The sequence below is a fragment of the Sphaeramia orbicularis genome, chromosome 22 (genome assembly GCF_902148855.1).
Source record: "Sphaeramia orbicularis chromosome 22, fSphaOr1.1, whole genome shotgun sequence".
Lineage (NCBI taxonomy): Eukaryota > Metazoa > Chordata > Actinopteri > Kurtiformes > Apogonidae > Sphaeramia > Sphaeramia orbicularis.
This window is the reverse complement of record NC_043978.1, coordinates 55,084,300-55,102,545: the sequence shown is the minus strand read 5'-3', so window position 1 is coordinate 55,102,545 and position 18,246 is coordinate 55,084,300. Positions and strand designations below refer to the sequence as shown.

Sequence of the window (18,246 nt, the reverse complement as noted above, 5' to 3'; positions counted from 1 at the left end):
GTTCGAATACAGAGAATCTGAAAAAAAAATGGTTTGGACCACCCTACCCTACAATGTAAAACCACGTTGTCAGTGCGGAGGAGGCGGCCCACCTCTAACTCTTTAAGTCGTGGGCTACTACTGCATGTCGGCATAAAAGATACAACGGCAATTAACTGAGATCGTGTGACGTCACACAAAAATCTCCACGCAAAGTACATTTAGCAAATATCACTCATTCACGGTCAGTGTGCTAACATTCTTGTGCTCAGACATGTTGCGGATCTATAATGAATAATCGCTGAGCACTGATCGTATGCCTCCAGTCATTATTACAGCCAAGTCTGTCCTTCAGAGTTTCTACATGCCATGGACCCACTGGTACAAAAACCAAAATGCCTCGAGCACAAACCTTAACTGAAATAACACAGGGCATCGGTTTGTTAGTATTAACATACAGTAGGTTTTTGCACCGATTCTGCTACAGAAAGGTCATCTAAATGAAATATAAATTAAATAAATAAGAAATTGTTATTAAAAAGTCACTTCAGTTACAGTTTTTAGTAGCTCTGGGAGTGTCCGAATGGCACATTGGAGCAGCGGTGGTCTGTGGTCTAATGGAAGTATAGAACAGTGCACCAAAGGCAAATAAATAACTCCTTAAAGAGCAAAGACATTGTTCTCTCAGAAATCATAATATCAGTAGTATTTACAGACTTATGTTCTACCTCCATGACGGGCTCGGCTCAATTTTCTGTGTTACTCATGCTGAAATAAGTGGGATATGTCGTACATTACTGTTGTTACTGTGTCAGTGGAGGCCAGGAGGAGAAACCAACGACAGAACGGAGTAATTGTGAACGGTACGAGGACGGCCGGAGGGGGAATGGGGGGAGGGAGCAGAGAGATAGATGTCTGACAAAGAAAAGACCTTCAGAGAGCAGGGGTAATGATGGGTATTTGTAGAGAGCGTGCAGAGAGTAGAAAACAAATGAGGCCAGAAGGAGAAAAAAAAACAGATGTCACAGAAGAGGAGGAGAAGGAGGGAGATGAAAGGTTCAGTATTCATCCTGGTCCAGGTGAGCTTGTTCATCAAGGTCGTCGTCCTCTGGAGGTGCAAAACCCTCCTGAGAAAAAAGAAGATAGCAGGTGTTTTAACCACACTGATCAGGTTTTTATCAGGATAATAATAATAAACAAATACAAATATGAGGTCAAGAAATTTAAAAAGGTGGTGTTCCTGGTGTAATAGAGGGAGAAAATGCAGCTAATGAATCCACAGGTAGTTAAAGTGAGCAGCAGAAGATTACATAAAAATAATAATAAGGGAGACAGTAATGTGTTCTGACAAATAAATTTAAAAAATAAGCAAAATGTAAACAATACAGGCCGATGTAGTAAACAAAAGATCCATGGCACAGGTGACAAACATGCGGCCCGTAGGGATGTAACCATTACCGCTATAACGATAAACGGCGGTGAAATTACAGACGGTTGGTATTACCGTTTCAATTCTAATTCTCATGATAACCGTGTTTGATTACCACAGTTTTCCGGAGAAAACGCCGATGTACAGATCTGCTTTTATGTCAAATACTTGAGTATAGTTTGAATTGATTACAATTTTAATTTTCTATACCTAATATTTGGAACCAATATTCACTTTTAAAGTCTGTGAAAAGGTTTGTTAAGCATCTGTGTGTTATTTATGCAATAAATTATATACATTTTTCAAATTAGATTTTATATTTTCTTTGTGTTTTTTGTCCTTTTATGTTTTTATAGTAGGTTAAAGTGAAAAAATAATAGACAAATGATATAGATGAAGTTGTGCTGAAAAAACAGATCTCAAACATGGGTATAGTAAACATTTGTTTCTATAGTATATAAAGGCCAAATCAAAAGGACTGAAAAACGGACAAAATAGACTCAGAAGGTACATTGTACCTATTATTTTATTTTGTTTTTTGTTTTTTTCAAAATACAACTTGGTTAAATTCTTTCAGTGTGTGGATCAGTACTTTTTGAACATTTTGAGCACAATTTCAACAATACCACAATAATAATGATAACTGTGATAATTTTGGTCACAATAGCGATATGAAATTTTCATATCGTTACATCCCTAGAGGCCCGGGGGCCAAAACCACCCGCCAAAGGGTCCAATCCAGCCCGCGGGATTAATTTGTGAAATGCAAAAGTTACACTAAAGACATTAACAATCAAGGATATTAGAATAATTTTACATCAATTCAATCTAAAGTGGGTCAGACCAGTAAAATACTATCATAATAACCTGTAAATAATGAAAACAGCAATTTTGTCTCTTCATTTCAGTTTTTAAGAGTTAAAATTACACAAAAATATTTACATTTACAGACTAGCCTTTTACAAAAAAATGTGAATAACCTGAAATGTCTTAGCAGTATTCTAATTTTACTAACATTCTGCCTGTTACTAAATGTTTTGTGTATTTGTAGATCCACTGTGATCTGTAAGTTATAATGTACATGTATAAATGATAAACTAAGGCATAATGATGTTCAAATTGTGCTTTTTTTTTTTTTTTTTTAAAGAATTTTCAAGTTCCTATTTGTTCATGTTGTGTTCAAGTACACTTCGTAGATGTAAACATTTTCATTACGGAATTTGACCTTTTTTTTTTTTCACTCAAAAACATAGAGCAAACTTTGGAGTTGACATTATCTATAAACTGTTATCCTATTATTTAGATTATTTGACTGGTCCGGCCCACTTTATAAAATATTCGGCTGTATGTGGCTCCTGAATTAAAATGAGTTTGACAGCCCTGATCTGTGGACTCAAAGCAGACCCACTATTAGGAAAACATGAGTTTGACCAATAAATGTACCTGACTGACCTAATTAACGAAAACATATTGAAATATATACCCATTTTACAATGTAAAAATAGACCAAGCTTACTAAAAAAAACCTCCATTTACCCACAAGAAATCTACTGCTGACAGTTAACCCTCTGGTATCCTGTCCACCAAGGCCCTTACTAAGCACCAAGTGTGCCTTTTTCACACACTTGTGGAATAATGTCAAAAAAAATTCATACAGTTTGTTTTTAATTCTTTTACACTTTTTTTCTATTTCATCAACTTGAGCCGTAAATAAAAATACCAAATACTCAATAATTGTCACATTTTTTAACCCTTTAAATGCCGTGTTTGTAAACAAATAATTGTTTTGGATGTAAAAAACACACACACTTTTTTTTTCTCCAATATACTACATAAAAAGTGGATCACATATTATTAGATTTTTTCATCCTGGCATATGTCACTGATTAACTCCAACATCGGTTAATTTGCATTATTATTTTTGGCGCTAGGTCAAATGTTCAAAAATACTAGCATCTGTCACCAAGTGTGCGTAAAATGCACACCTACAAATCAAACTATTACATATTATATATTGATTTATTTTTCTGCTCTAATTTGATTTTATTTTTGTAAATCCAGCTCAGTCCTAATCATACAGATCAAATGTTAGAAATAGTGCGTTTTATGCACACTTGGCAGACAGATGCTAGTCTGGTCATTTTCTTTTGTTTACAATGTGCACATTTGAGTTGGTGGACAGAATTTTAAAGATCATGCACAAATGAACAACTTTTGAATTCTAACCTGATTTAAATTGTGAAAAATAATATGAAGTTTTTTAACACGAAGTGCAAAGTGTGCCTAAAAAGCACACCTGGATACCAGAGGGTTAAGTCAGCCATCTGGGATTTTGACATGACCATTCCCTACGTATCCCCATGGTGAGTCACTGTGCCAAATGTGGTTCTTTTGTCACCATGGCTTTTTTCAAAGCTGGTCCAGTACTTGCAGAAAAAAGTCAACCACTTCAGGAATGAAAGTCACTGATTAGCACGATTCTTCCCCCAGAGTACATCCTGTGACCCAGACTAAGCCTAGCTACACAGACAGAATCTCTGTAGTAACTGTTCAAATGAAAATTCAGCTGGAAAACTGGAAAATCCTTTGCTTGTCAAACAGCTCTCTGCAATATACTTCCCTTCCATGCGGTGCACCCTGTGTTGTGTAGTTGTGAAGACAGGTAGGTACCTCTGTTGCGTAAAGAATGTCAATTATCCTGCTGAGGATGGGGTTGTTTTCACTTTCATGTTCCTGGCAGATCAGCTCAATGTCCCGTAGTTTGCTAAAGTAGAAGTCTCTCTCCTTCTCTAGTCCGTCTACGGTCAGCTTCAACTCCATCAACTTATAAAGGACAGAAAAAGTCAGGTTAACTCCAGAACACTTAGAAAACCTGCATTTACTTTACTTTACTCATAAAAAACATGAAGAAGTCTACTAAAGCAGTTTTACTTTTCAGATGCTCAGGACATAACACGACATAAAACTGAAAATCAAATGTACAGCATTTAAAGCAAAGCTGGTAGAACACATTTAAACCCTGTATTTAAGTTCAAGTGTCAGCAAAATATGTTAGCAAAATGTCCTTAAAGTGCTGCTGTTTTAGACTTAATTTTTTCTGCTGCATTCATATGCATGTTCCTTTTTACTGCTGTACAGATTTATATTTGGTCTCATTTGAACAACTTATTAAACTCTTGGTAGTTTAATCTACAACACAGGTGTCAAACATGCGGCCCGGGGGCCGAATCCGGCCCGCCAAAGGGTCCAGTCCGGCCCTGGGATGAATTTGTGAAATGCAAAAATTACACTAAAATATTAACAATCCTTTTAGTTCAGGTTCCACATTCAGACCAATTCAATCTCCAGTGGGCAGGACCAGTCAAATACTATCAGAATAACAGAGAAATAATGACAACTCCATGTTTCTCTTTGTAAATGTAAATATTTTCATGTATTTACACTAAAACAAAGTATAATTTTACAAAAAATGTGAATAACCTGAACAAATATGAACAACCTGAAATATCTTAAGAGGAGTAAGTACAATTTTAACACTGTTCTGTCTGTTATTAAATGTTTTGTGTGTTTGTAGATCCACTGTGATCTGTCAGTTCTAATGAACATGTGGAAATGATAAACTGAGGCAAAAAATATTGTTAAAATTAAACTTATTTTTTCAGTTTGTTCATGTTATTCACATCTTTTGAAAGGATAGTTTGCAGATGTAAACCTTTTCATAATATAAAATTAACTTTTTTCGCCCTAAAACATAGAGAAAAGTTTGGAGTTGACATTATTTATATATTATTACGTTATTATTTTACTGGTTCAGCCCACTGCAGATCAAATTTAGCTGAATCTGGCCCCTGAACTAAAATGAGTTTGACAGCCCTGATTTACAGCAATGCACCAAATTCTACAAGATCATCATAAGTTTGTAGCGTGGTTGTCCTGTGAGAACCACATATCTCTAAAAAAAAAAAAGGAAAAAACAAAAGTGCATGTTTTAAGCTTTGTACCAGTGCATTTTCTGGTGAAACACTGGAAGCAGATAAGGTTAACGGATATTTTGCTATATTATCCTCGTATGGAAATTTGGTCTCTACATTTTACCCATTTTACACACACAATACGGCCTGATCACAATCCAGGTGTACATGTATATTTGCATCAGTTATTCATCAGTATTCCAAACAGATCCCCCCAAAACCATTCCCTAAACGTTTCTTTGTCCATCTTATTACTAGATCTGTCAATCCTCCAAATTTGAAGAAAACCGGATCAAAACTGATCAAATGTCGACCCAATGAGTGTGAAAACGTGGGCACAATTTGATTGTTATAAGAGAGCAAAATGATTGTCCATAATGTTTGGAACACAATAAATAATTCCTACTCAACTCCTGTGTCGTTTTTATTCCAAATACACACATCACATTGTTTTTCATTTATTGATCCTTTGTGTTGAACAGCTGTTTGATTATCAATTCTTATTTTCAGTCTTAAGACAATCCACCATTTTGTTGTTAACCCCTTCTTTTCCAGCCCTTTAATTGGAATAATAGAATGGGAACCTGTTCTTTCAGTATTATTAGGACTAAATCTGCACAACTAGACAGATGTGGCTCTGCTCCCTGGTATGCTGCACAACATTTGGGAACAATGTGTCAAACGGATGTTTACATGGAAGCGCATGTTTTCAATGGTGCGTTGTTCACCCAAATTCCTGGAGTGTCCGTACACCAATATACTTCCATCACTAATCTGGACTCTATGCCTTACAGATCTACTGTTCTCACTGGTTCCACATGTTTGTGTCCTCCTGTACCAGAAGACTTAGTTCCAGATGGAACACAGATGCCACCATGTGCTCAGACACATTTCCATTCACATCTGCTAGAGTCCGTACACCAGTAGTGTCCGTACACCACATTCTAAATATGTGGCTCTGATTTGACTGTTTCTGTCAATATATGGAATTTTTCAGCAGGCATGCTTTGGACACCACATCTATGCAAGAAACAATGCATGATTCTGCTGAGGTCTGAAACATTTGTATATGTGTGTAGGCATTAAATATGGAGGCTATTAGGCTGGAGTGTCCGTACAGCCAAGAATGTGTGATCTGACAGGGGTACAAGCCTGACACATTTAGAGGAGACACCAGAATACACACAGATTTAGGACTTTAAAAGAGAAATATCAGACAAATAAAATGACCTGTCTGATTTTTGGATAGAGCAGTATTATTTTTATCTCTATGTGCACCCTTTCTGGTACCTGGACTGGGATCAGGCTGACAGCAAAATTCTTACAGGATGTCAGCGAGCCCGCTAATTAACTCAGGTAGTGATCAATGTTGGATTTATACGTTTCCCACTTTGACATGACATGCAGGGCTGTCAGTGAATATTCTGTATTCAAACACATATATGAACTGCAAAGAAGAACAGATATGAAAATGAATATTTGATGTTGGTCTTGGGAGATCTCATGCAGGTCTGGGACGCTGCACTGGACAAGAGCTGCCTTCTGTCCTCAAAATCAGTTATTCCAGTTGAGAAGCCAAAAAGCACCATCCGGCCGTTATCACAGCCAGTGCCAACAGTTTGTTGAAATGTCTTATTCTGTCTGTACTTCAGTTTATCATTAACATTCAAAATCCAAATTTAGAGTTATGTGGTTTTCACTGGAAGGAGATGAAAAACTGTCATTTGTGAGATATTCAAAATTGTAATGAAACTGAGAAAATAGTTTTAATTTGTATAAAATAGAACTAAGAGTTCAGTTAAGTAGACGTACTTAAATGTGTCCTAGCAGCAGTCCACAGCATCTTTTATCAGCATTTTTAAGCACAGCTCCGCTCTCTTGCCTCTCATTGTAACCCTACCTGTTGATTTAGCTCCATGATCTCAGCATCACTGCCTCCGTTTCTAGACAAAGACGGGTTCTTCCTCAAGGCTGGAGTGTTGTGTTGGACTCGCTGCGGTGTTGGCATGTTTTTGGGAACTGTTGGAGATGTCCTCTGTGGTCCTAGAACGGTCAAAGATGATCGGGGAGGTTAAATATTGAAATAAGAAAGGACTTACTGTATTTGTGTAAGCGTCATAGCATTCATGGCGATGGATATAGCACATTATAGAGAGCGGATGTCTTTGCGTACATGTAGCTTCATGTTGTGACTTCCAAATTACTCTACAGAAAAGACTCTGTTTGATTGTCAGTATATATGTGATATATGAGTTATTTTAAGAAAGCCAAATTATGAATCCATCTGTTAAAATATATAAATGTCATAATTCAAAGCTAAAAGGAAGCCCTGCATCATGCCAAACCTCTATAAGTGCTTCAGCAGAGGGGTTTTCAATAAACTCAGACAAAACATGCCAGTTCCAAAATAACGCAGTCACTCTGCCCTCGTCTGACCACACTGCAGGCGTATGACCCACTATGAGTCCAAGTAGATCGTTGGCTAGCATTTGATTTGATTTGAAATTTGATTTGATTTCAAGCAGAAAGCTTTCACAGAGACAGAACGAGGCCAGTCAGGCTTATTGTTGTTAGTTAAATGAGAAACTGTCTTATTGATCAATCCAAGATAGAGCTGGATCAGCGCTGCATCACCTGAATGATGCACCACACTGATGTAAAAAGAGCTCATTTTGTATGTTGCATGATGCGAGTTTTCAGTGTTTGTTAATCAACCCCACCACTGCTGCATCCTATGATTCACTGAAGTGATTAGTCCAAACTCACCAGTGACTCAGTCACATCTCCATGGCGCCATGTTGATTGTGAATGCTGGGCAGTGAAATGGATCGAAGGCCCTGTTCAGACCTGGCATTAACAAGTGTCCTGAGTGTGCGGACCGAGAGTGGAAAGCCTGTTTCCTCCTTGCATCGGCATGTCTCTAAATGCATCATGAGTGATCGCTTTAGGTCTCAGATCTTACTTCCCTGCTTGAAATACTAATTCATAGTTTCCACTCATGTGACAGTGTTGAATTCCAGAGGCAGAAACACAGATCCCACATGAGGTCAACACTGGATACTTAATGCATCCCTGTCAATTTAACGTCTTCTTCAAGGCACGAACACTTCGATCACCTGTCAAAGGAATTACGATATGTGATACATTTTAGACCGTTGTGATACACCTCTCACCACAGAATTTCAATCACTACGAACAGCAAAGTCCCTGTCACAACCGAATGTCATCGATACTCATATACAGTAGTACAGATCTGTGGAGAATCCTTCCTCTGACATTTGTACACACTTACATCAGTACATCTGGACTATTTAATAATGCTGTGGCCATTGAATGAATATTTTTTGATGAGTGTTTTTCCTTGTTAAAGGTGAGGCTCATCAGCTGAGACTGCCCAGCAGTCTTGCCTCTATGTTTCACAGTAGGCTGAAAACTTTCCTTTTTGATAAAGCTCATAGTTAGGGTGACTCAGGCTGCTTCTGCTGCTACAGACTTAGACTACTGGGAGACTCGGCATGATACGCTGAGCCTCTGTTTGCTTCTCCTCCTGTCTGACCTCCTCTCTGCTCCTCCTCCTCCTATTTACATATCACATAAAGATGTGATATGTAAATAGGACATTAATATCCATTTGGAGGCAACTATTAATGAAAAATCCCCCATAAACTACAATGTAGTGCAGGGTCACCAGTCCTGGTCCTCGAGGGCCGGTATCCTGCATGTTTTAGATATTTCCTGACAGTCGTTTTCAGGCTTCTGCAGAGCTTGATCATAGGCTTATGGTTTGAATCAGGTGTGTTGGAAGAGGGATACATCTAAAACAAGCAGGATACCAGCCCTCGAGGACCAGGACTGGTGACCCCTGATGTAGTGCATGCTGTCACTGGTTTAACAGACGACGTTAAAATGCTTCTTTTCAGATTTAATTCACAGTGCCAGCACGTTAAAACACACAGCATTTTCTTACCCGTTACTCACTTCATCAGTTGATGAGGTTAATGAATCAACCATTCATTCATTCATTCATTCATTTTCTGAACCCACTTTATCCTCACTAGGGTCACTTGGGTCACTAGGAGCCTATCCCAGCTACTTCTGGGTGAAGGCGGGGTTCACCCTGGACATGTGACCAGTTCATCACAGACTGAACATATACAGACAAACAATCACTGTCACATTCACACCTATGGACGATTTAGATTAACCCATTAACCTATCAGTGCATGTGTTTGGATGGTGGGAGGAGCCAGAGAAAACCCACACAGACACGGGGAGAACAATCAACCAGTACACTATATTTATTGATATGACAACTCTGACCATTCTACTGTAGTTGTTTTATTGATTGTCTTAGACATATTCTTTCATGATGATTCAATCTTCAAGATATCTTCAAAATATGTCTGTGAATTTCTGTCTCATTATTTGAAATATAAATACTGTATTTTGTCACAGTGGAAAAAAAAAAGGTGCAGGACACTGTTCTGGTTTCCTCAGAAGCCCTCCACCTATGATACACCCGCAAAATATCTGCATGGGCTTTTTTAAGTTTTGAAATGTCTTTAAAAACACCCACTGACTTCCACTTACACAGATGATGTCCACTGAGTATTTAGGACACATGCCTCCTAGACCACCTCCAAATGCATCCTGAGTGATCCGATACAAATCCTGATCGGATCACTCAGGATGCGTATTAATGCCAGGTCTGAACGGGGCCTCAGATGCCAGCAGTTATTCTGTGAATCGTGCTGCTCACACCACTTGCTTGCAGGGAGCACTTTGAGCCATCCAAAGCTCAGCAAGACCGTGCAGCAAAAGCAGAACTATTTGGTTACCTGGGTTTCTCTTTGGTTTGTGGATAAAGTGATCACCTGGGTTGGGGGGAGGGGCAACATCCTGCCCCTGTCTGGCTATTAGAGGGTCGTACTCCTTCCCGTCGTAGTTGGCATCGAAGAACTTCTTGAACCACTGTACAAATTCAAAGTTGTCCTGGAACTTCCCTTTAACGAGCTTTTCTACAGGAATTATCTGAAGAGTGAAAACAAGAAATGGTTGCATGGTACAAAAGTAGGAAAATGACACAGAAAACTGTGTTAAACATGACCAAAAATGCAGAATGTACTGAATAATTCTGTAAGAAAGAGATTCTGACTTTGTCAACACTCATCCGTTTAAAAGCTGCCTGAAGAACTTTGAAGTTGTGTATAAATTCATGCTCCAACTTGGCTTGAAATTTAACCTTCTTCAGAAGGATGCAACCTGGAAACAACATGTCCATGAACTGGCAATATGCAGCTCCTGGAAAACACAAAGACACAGGTTTTAGACCGGAAAAGCAGGAATAACTTTGAAGCCCACAGGCTCCACCCTCTTCAGCCTTACCTGAACAAAGCTGTTCAATCTTGGTGTAAGTGAGATGCAAAGAATCGTTGACCCACGCCAGCATGTCATGTCGGCTGAGGTTGTCAATGGACACAGATGTGGCGTACACATTCACTGCCATCCCCTACCTGGAACATCAGACACAGAAAGCAGTCATTCCCAGTCAGCGTGTTTATTCATTCATCTGTTGAATTTAGCAGAACGTTAATGGACTAATGTTTATGATTTGGAGGGATTCAGGAGGACCTAACGATGAAATGTAATATAATATTCATGCTAATGTTTTTATTCATGTGTAATCCTGTAAAAATTAGTATTGTTGTTTCTGAGTTGCCTTACAATGAGTCATATCTGCAGAGTATGTTATGCCTCCAGCAGGTCAGATTTATTTATTTATTTTTTTGCCCTCTTCTGTTTCCATTTTATAGAAGGTAGTATTCAGAGATAATATACACTACTGCTACTATACAGGACTTCTCTCTGGAAATAATAACATATTTAAAGTATTTTTTGTAGGAGTCATTCTGGACTAATTTTCATTATTTGGATTCTCTGCTAAATCTCCTGCTGGTTCATCCTTAAATTATTCCTCCATAAATAAGATTTTATGGCAAAAAGAAGGCGTTGTCTGCCATGTCAGGTTATGACTGCAATGATTAGCCTAACACACAGGCGTCAAACATGTGGCCCGGGGGCCAAATCTGGCCTGCCAAAGGGTCCAATCCGGCCCGTAGGATGAATTACACTGAAGATATTAACAACCAATGGTGTAAAAATCATTTTAATTCTCGTTCCACATACAGACCAATTAGATCTCAATTTGGTCACATTGGTAAAATAGTAACATAATAACCTATAAATAATGAAAACTGCAAATTTTATCTTTGTTTTAGTGAAAAAACACTAAATTACATGAAAATGTTTGCATTAATAAACTACCCTTTTACAAAAAATGTGAATAACCTGAACAAATATGAACAATCTGAAATGTCTTGAGAGAAGTAAATGCAATTTTACCAATATTCTGCCTGATACTAAATGTTTTGTGTATTTGTAATTGTAATGTTAGATGTAATGCACATGTGTAAATGATAATCTGATAAACTGAGGCAGAATATTGTTAAAATTGCATTTGTTTTTCTTAAGACATTTCAAGTTGTTCAGGTTATTCAGATTTTTATGGAAACATTGTAGATGTAAATATTATCATAATGCAATTTTACTTTTTTCACTGTTATTATTTTACTGGCCCAGCTCACTGGAGATCATATTGGGGTGAATGTGGAACTGAACTAAAATGAGTTTGTCACTCCTGGCCTCACAGCCCACTTGTCTGCCAAAGTGGACTTTAAAGGGCTGGGGTTATGGAATGACAACATATTTTTCATGATACACAGCTCCACTGCAGTTGAGGCTAGTAAGTTACATTAACAACGCCTTCAAATGATTTTGTAACAGAAATTCTTGCTGAAGTGATCAATACTTTCCCATGTCTGTACGCTAGCATTTGGCACTGGCTCACTCATGAGCCTGCCCTCCCCGGGCTTCACCCTTTGCCTTTGGTACCAACATGGGCACTTGTAGTTCCAAAGAGCCCAGGTGGTAACAGCTGAAATGTCAACTGTAGCAAGTCCAAAGACTAATCACAAGAGTGAAGTACAGTCCTGACCTACGACAGAAAGATGGTGCCAGAACATGGCATCTTAAAGACAACTCTCTCTCCTCTAAAAAACAAGGAAGAGCACAGCAGTGGTCAAGTGACCACTGATGGTGAGCAAGTGCTGACAGACAAAACTGTCAATGTTTTTCTCATTTTTTAAATGCTAAATCACAAATAATCACAGCTTTGCAAAAGTGGAACTGTTCTACCATGTTCTCAAAATACAGCCCTGGTACAAGAGGTATTTTGTTTTCATACGTTGCATAAAGCTGTTTTTGGCTCGAGATACCAACACGCTGGCAAAGGTCCATGCCCCTAAGAAACCCCCTGAATAAAAAAAAAAGAAAGAAACCCCCTGAATAAAAAAAAAGAAAGAAAGAAACCCCCTGAATAAAAAAAAAAGAAAGAAAGAAACCCCCTGAATAAAAAAAAAGAAAGAAAGAAACCCCCTGAATAAAAAAAAAGAAAGAAACCCCCTGAATAAAAAAAAAGAAAGAAAGAAACCTCCTGAATAAAAAAAGAAAGAAAGAAACCCCCTGAATAAAAAAAAAGAAAGAAAGAAACCCCCTGAATAAAAAAAGAAAGAAAGAAACCCCCTGAATAAAAAAAAAGAAAGAAAGAAACCCCCTGAATAAAAAAAGAAAGAAAGAAACCCCCTGAATAAAAAAAAAAAAAAAAGAAACCCTCTGAATACAGCACCGGGGGGGTGGGGGTGGGGTGGGGGGGGTGAGACAAAGGCCAGGGTCTATGCAGGTAAATGCATCACCACATACTGACAAAGGGTAAGAGGTAAACATTGACAAGGATTATAATTAGGACATTTTATTTTGTAGTTAAAATTACAGTGCTTGACAATCTGTTTTAGCATCACTGGGCAAAAATGTCATAATCGCTCTTCAGCACATATACACATATACGCATCTACTCCTTGCTCATATTTGACTTGACTTCTTCCCTGGAGTCTCTGTGCTTTATCGCCTCACAGGTTTTCCCCAGATCATCTCTGGACCTGCTGCTGTGCTCCTGCCTCTCTCCTCCTTCATCGTCATCACTCACTTCTCTATATCATTTTGATAGTGTTTATTCCATAGTTCCACAGATGTTCTAGTTCAGTTTTCTGTGCATCAACTGCATCCATGTGTCTCCCCCTACTTCCCCCCTCTCCCCCAGTCTCTCTCTCCTCCTGTCACTCGTCCATCCTCCTCAGTCTGGTTCTGCTCCAGGTTAAAGGTCCTTTTTCCTTCCTCTGTCTCCTCTCACTAGTGTTTACTCCTGTTGGATTCTGTTAGTTTCTGTAAACTGGCTTCAGTCTGGTTTGGACCAACTGTAGATGTAAAGTGTCATGAGAGAACTGCTGTTATGATTTGGCACTATATATATAAAAGAAAAAAAAAAGTTAAATTAAAAAAAAATTGGGCGACACGGTGGTGCAGTGGTGCCTCACAGACAGAAGGTCCTGGGTTCGATTCCAACACCAGTCGACAGGGGGGTGGGACCTTTAGTCCTTGGGGGTGGGACCTTTCTGTGTGCAGTTTACATGTTCTCCTTGTGTCTGCGTGGGTTCTCTGGCTCCTCCCACCATCCAAACACATGCACTGATAGGTTAACAGGTTAATCTAAACTGTCCACAGGTGTGAATGTGACAGTGTGTTTGTCTCTATATGTTCAGTCTGTGATGAACTGGTCACATGTCCAGGGTGAACCCCGCCTTCGCCCATAAGTAGCTGGGATAGGCTCCAAGAGACGCCCGTGACCCTAGTGAGGATAAAGCGGGTTCAGAAAATGAATGATTAAATAAAATTTGATTTGATTTTCGGGCTGTAGAAACTCTACCATGTGACGCAGGGTTTCATCGACTCACAGCTGTTTTTAGGGAAGTGGGAGGTTTAGATGCATTAATGACAGCTGTAATTATGAATGAGTGCTCAGATTTCATCGAATGCAACCTTACAGCTCTACTGTGTTTTAACGGGGAAGCTTGGAAAACGACCATCGATGTTCCGTATCACCGTGAAACATCTTCAGGTTATATTTCATGTTTTGATTTGGACTTTTTAATTCTACCATGTTTCCTTCTGCAGGTTCTTCATCTAGTCTGTAGTAGACGTCTTCTGGCATTGCATCCAGAGGAAAGATACTGCACGGATTTGTTTTAGGGGTCAATTTATTGGTATCTTATAAATCAAGTCCTGAAGACACTCACACACACGGGGGAGGAGAGGGGATCGCTTCTTGAAATGTCTTAATAAAGGTATCCATTGTTTTCTTGTGTGTTTGTTTTTAGCAGAGTTCTACCACAAACTTGTGCCAAAGCCCACAGACACTGGTGGTGACGCTGGCTTTTGGGACGTTGCCTTGACTTCAATCTGACCGAACACCACCAGCCGCGAGAAGCATCTTTATTTTTAGTTTGAATCTACAGACACAGTATTGTGCAAAAGTCTTCGGCCACTTTTAGCTTTGTTGCTTTTGCAGGGTTGAAATTAACATACATATTTCCTTCTCATTCTCATTTCTTCAGATACACCAAGAAAACCCAGGAAATATGTGCACAGCTTCACAAGACACAGAAAACTGAACCAAATTAGTTGTAAAGTTTAACCCTTTTATGTATGAATTATGAGAATGTTAATCAAGATTTTTTTCTTTATTCCTCTTTAGGCATTTAAAAAACAATGACATTATTACTATTATTACTTTTTTTTTAAATGAAGCTATTTTTCATGGAGTTGCAAAAATGTGCGTTTAATTTTTAAAGCAACGAAACGTGTATTTACTGATATACTGTGTGAGAACTATGACATAAAAACATTAAATGCTGCTAATTTGATGTTTTCTCACATTTTAACATTCACTACAAACAAAAAGTTATGGATATTTAAAATGTTTGGGGCTAATTTTTTTCAGTTGGGATTTTTTGCACAATGCTTTTTACTTTTTTGTGTGTGAATTGAATTGAAACACATTTTTTTAATGACCAAATATAGTTTTATTTACAAATGGCAAACATGACAAAAAAAAAAAAAAAAAAAAAAAAAAAAAAAAAAAAAATATATATATATATATATATATATATATATATATATATATATATATCCTTAACTTTTTGTTTGTAGTGAACTCCAATACTAGTCACTTCATGGAGATAATATGCCAAAAAAAACAAAACAAAAAAAACCTTTTGTTGTTAATTACAGTCTAATAACAATAACAAGGAATTGATTTACACTCAGACATGTTAGATTTGGTTTATGAAGAACAGCCAAGTTACAGTAATGTTACCAATGTCAGTGTGTATTGTGTATTGAGTTGGCTGATATGAAACTAAAATAACCAAACCCATGAATAAACAAGAGCGCAGCTGTAGAACTGTCCACTGTACTGACCACTGTGCATGAAAGGCTTAAAGTCACTATCCCATGACAACAAGCAGCACAAACAGTTACAAACATCTGAGATGTTGAATAAAACCTGGTGTATACCATTAGAAAATGGCCTCTGCACAGCCCCACTACTGCCTGAACTTCAGGTAGGTCTTTTATTTCCTGTTTTTCATTATTGGACACGCTGACTAATCCAGGTGTGTCTGCTACTTCATGTTGTGACTACTGATTAATTAGACACACCTGGATTAGTCAGTGTGTCCAATAATGAAAAACAGGAAATAAAGGACCTACCTGAAGTTCGTGCAGTAGTGGGGCTGTGCAGAGAGTCCATTACTGAAATAAATCTAATATTGTCTGAACAAAAGAGTTCAAGACGTGTTCAGTGCAAAGAGCGGCCACACTAAATACTAAATACCACCATTTTGGCTCACAGCTATTTGGAGCTGGTTATCCCTGAAACTTTTGTTTTTACTGTCAAATAGAGACTAAGAAATACATAGGTGTGGTCATTAGAACTTGACCAAACCAACAAACCTAATGTTGGCCTCTGACTTTAACACTACTGTCTGTTGTGAACATAATCCTCTGGCAGATTCAAACAGAAGTACGCCAGTGTCTACATGTGAGCACTTTCCTCATCAGCTCCAGCCTTTTTCTGACGTACACTTTTCCTGTTTATAAAATATAAAAAATAATATTGATACTCTTTGTTCTTTTTGCAGCAACGCAGAGGAACCAATATGTCATTTATTTGGGATTGCACCGACACACATATGTTTTGGATTGATTTAAATAATTTTATAAACACAAAAATTGACTCTTCATGTAAACTGAACGTTCAACACACGTTATTTGGCCTATCACAAATCGATAAAATAACTCCAGAAAAAATATATATTATCAACCTTTTGATTATTTTTGCCAAATTTCACATTCATTGCTCCAAATCTGCACATCAGCGTCCAAACATTACTGTTTTCAAAGCCCTTTTTTCCAATTATGTAGACCATTTGAGGAAGAGCAAAATATGTCAAGTGTATAATCGTATTTCATTTGTATAATTTCTATTTATACCTGTTGCAATTTTTATTTTTATTGTATATATACATTTTTTAATTTTAATTTTTTATTTCTTTTGTTTTCTAATGTTTTTACTTACATGTATTTCTACATATTTATAATGTAAAATATTCTGTGAATTATGAAACTTTCTATCCTTGTTTGTTATATACTATTATGTACATATACTGTTCGATGTTCATTGTTCAAATATATATATATTAAAAAAAAAAAAAAAAAAACTTTTCCTGTCCATGCCTTCAGCTGGTGTCCTGTCAGTGGGCTACTTCACACCCTGACATCTTCTGCAGTGAACAGGCCCATTTCCAAACAGCTGGAGGATCCTTTAAAGCTCACCTGTCTGTCTTCTGAATGTCAGACAGAATGTCTGTCTGTCGTTCCATCTGACACTGGCTGGAACCCGCACAGGATCTGAATGGCCGTGATAATATAGTGAATAATGGAGCGTTAGCAGTGCGTGTGTCAGCAGCAGCTCCTCCTCAGAAGGCTGGGCTGGCCTGCACTCACCATCAGAACACAGAAAGGCGCAGAGACCGAACACACGGACAGGGACACAGCTGCAGAGCGGCTGCGATTTCTGACAGAAAGTGGGGGTTTGCACAGACTGGGAGGGAAGGCAACCTAGTGGGAAAAAAAAATAGCCAGGCCTGTAAAGAAGCTCCGATAATGACTGCAGCAAAAAAAAAAAAAAAAAAAAGAAAAGAAAAACAGAGTCCATAACGCCGTAGAGATCAAGCGGACTGGGGGGGGGGGGGTCTGACATTTGCAGCCTGGACCGAGAACAATAAATGTGGCCGTTTTTTTTTTTCCTGGGTCCTGTGTTGGTGTGAAAACGCCGCAGCGCTGCCCCCCCTGCAGGCCTCCAGAACAGCGGACTGTCAGCGCACACGGGGAATATGCGTGCGTGGGAAAAACAAAAGGCCGTCCACACACAGCAGGACAACACACAAACACACAAACACACAACACAACACAGGACAGCACAGGCGGAGGTACTCACTGGATGAGGAGGGTCTGCGGTGCTCTCAGCCTGCCAGGAGTCCGTGTGTGAATGCCCGGTGCTGCCGTCGGTGCACTGCCTGGTAACGGGCCGCCCTGTCTGCAACAATCCACAGCCTACCGCGCATGCGCCCGACTCCATGCTGTTAAAGGTTCATTATAAATAGGACTTTGGCCCGTTCCAGCTCAGACACATGATGAGGATGTGTCTGCGCGGATTTAGGCCTGCCTGAACTGAAGAGAGGCTTCACAGGTGAATGTTGAAAACATTTGAACCCTTTCATGCAGGAATTCTAAGAGCCTGAACCCTCTGGTATCCAGGGGCGCCTTTTAGGCACACTTTCAACTTTGTGTTAA

The 18,246-nt window shown here is 38.6% G+C and overlaps 1 protein-coding gene across 1 annotated transcript; it reads right to left on the bottom strand.

Annotated features, from left to right (window-relative positions):
- Positions 1–48: 48 nt before the first annotated feature.
- Positions 49–17,963, bottom strand: mapre3a (microtubule-associated protein, RP/EB family, member 3a). The gene is made up of 7 exons (XM_030126975.1): positions 17,891–17,963; positions 10,765–10,892; positions 10,535–10,680; positions 10,254–10,410; positions 7,280–7,422; positions 4,079–4,231; positions 49–1,106 (listed from the first exon to the last, which is right to left on the bottom strand). The coding sequence occupies exons 2-7, from the start codon at positions 10,883–10,885 to the stop codon at positions 1,038–1,040; spliced, it is 789 nt and encodes a 262-aa protein (XP_029982835.1). The 5' UTR covers positions 10,886–10,892; positions 17,891–17,963; the 3' UTR covers positions 49–1,037.
- Between the last annotated feature and the right edge of the window lie 283 nt (positions 17,964–18,246).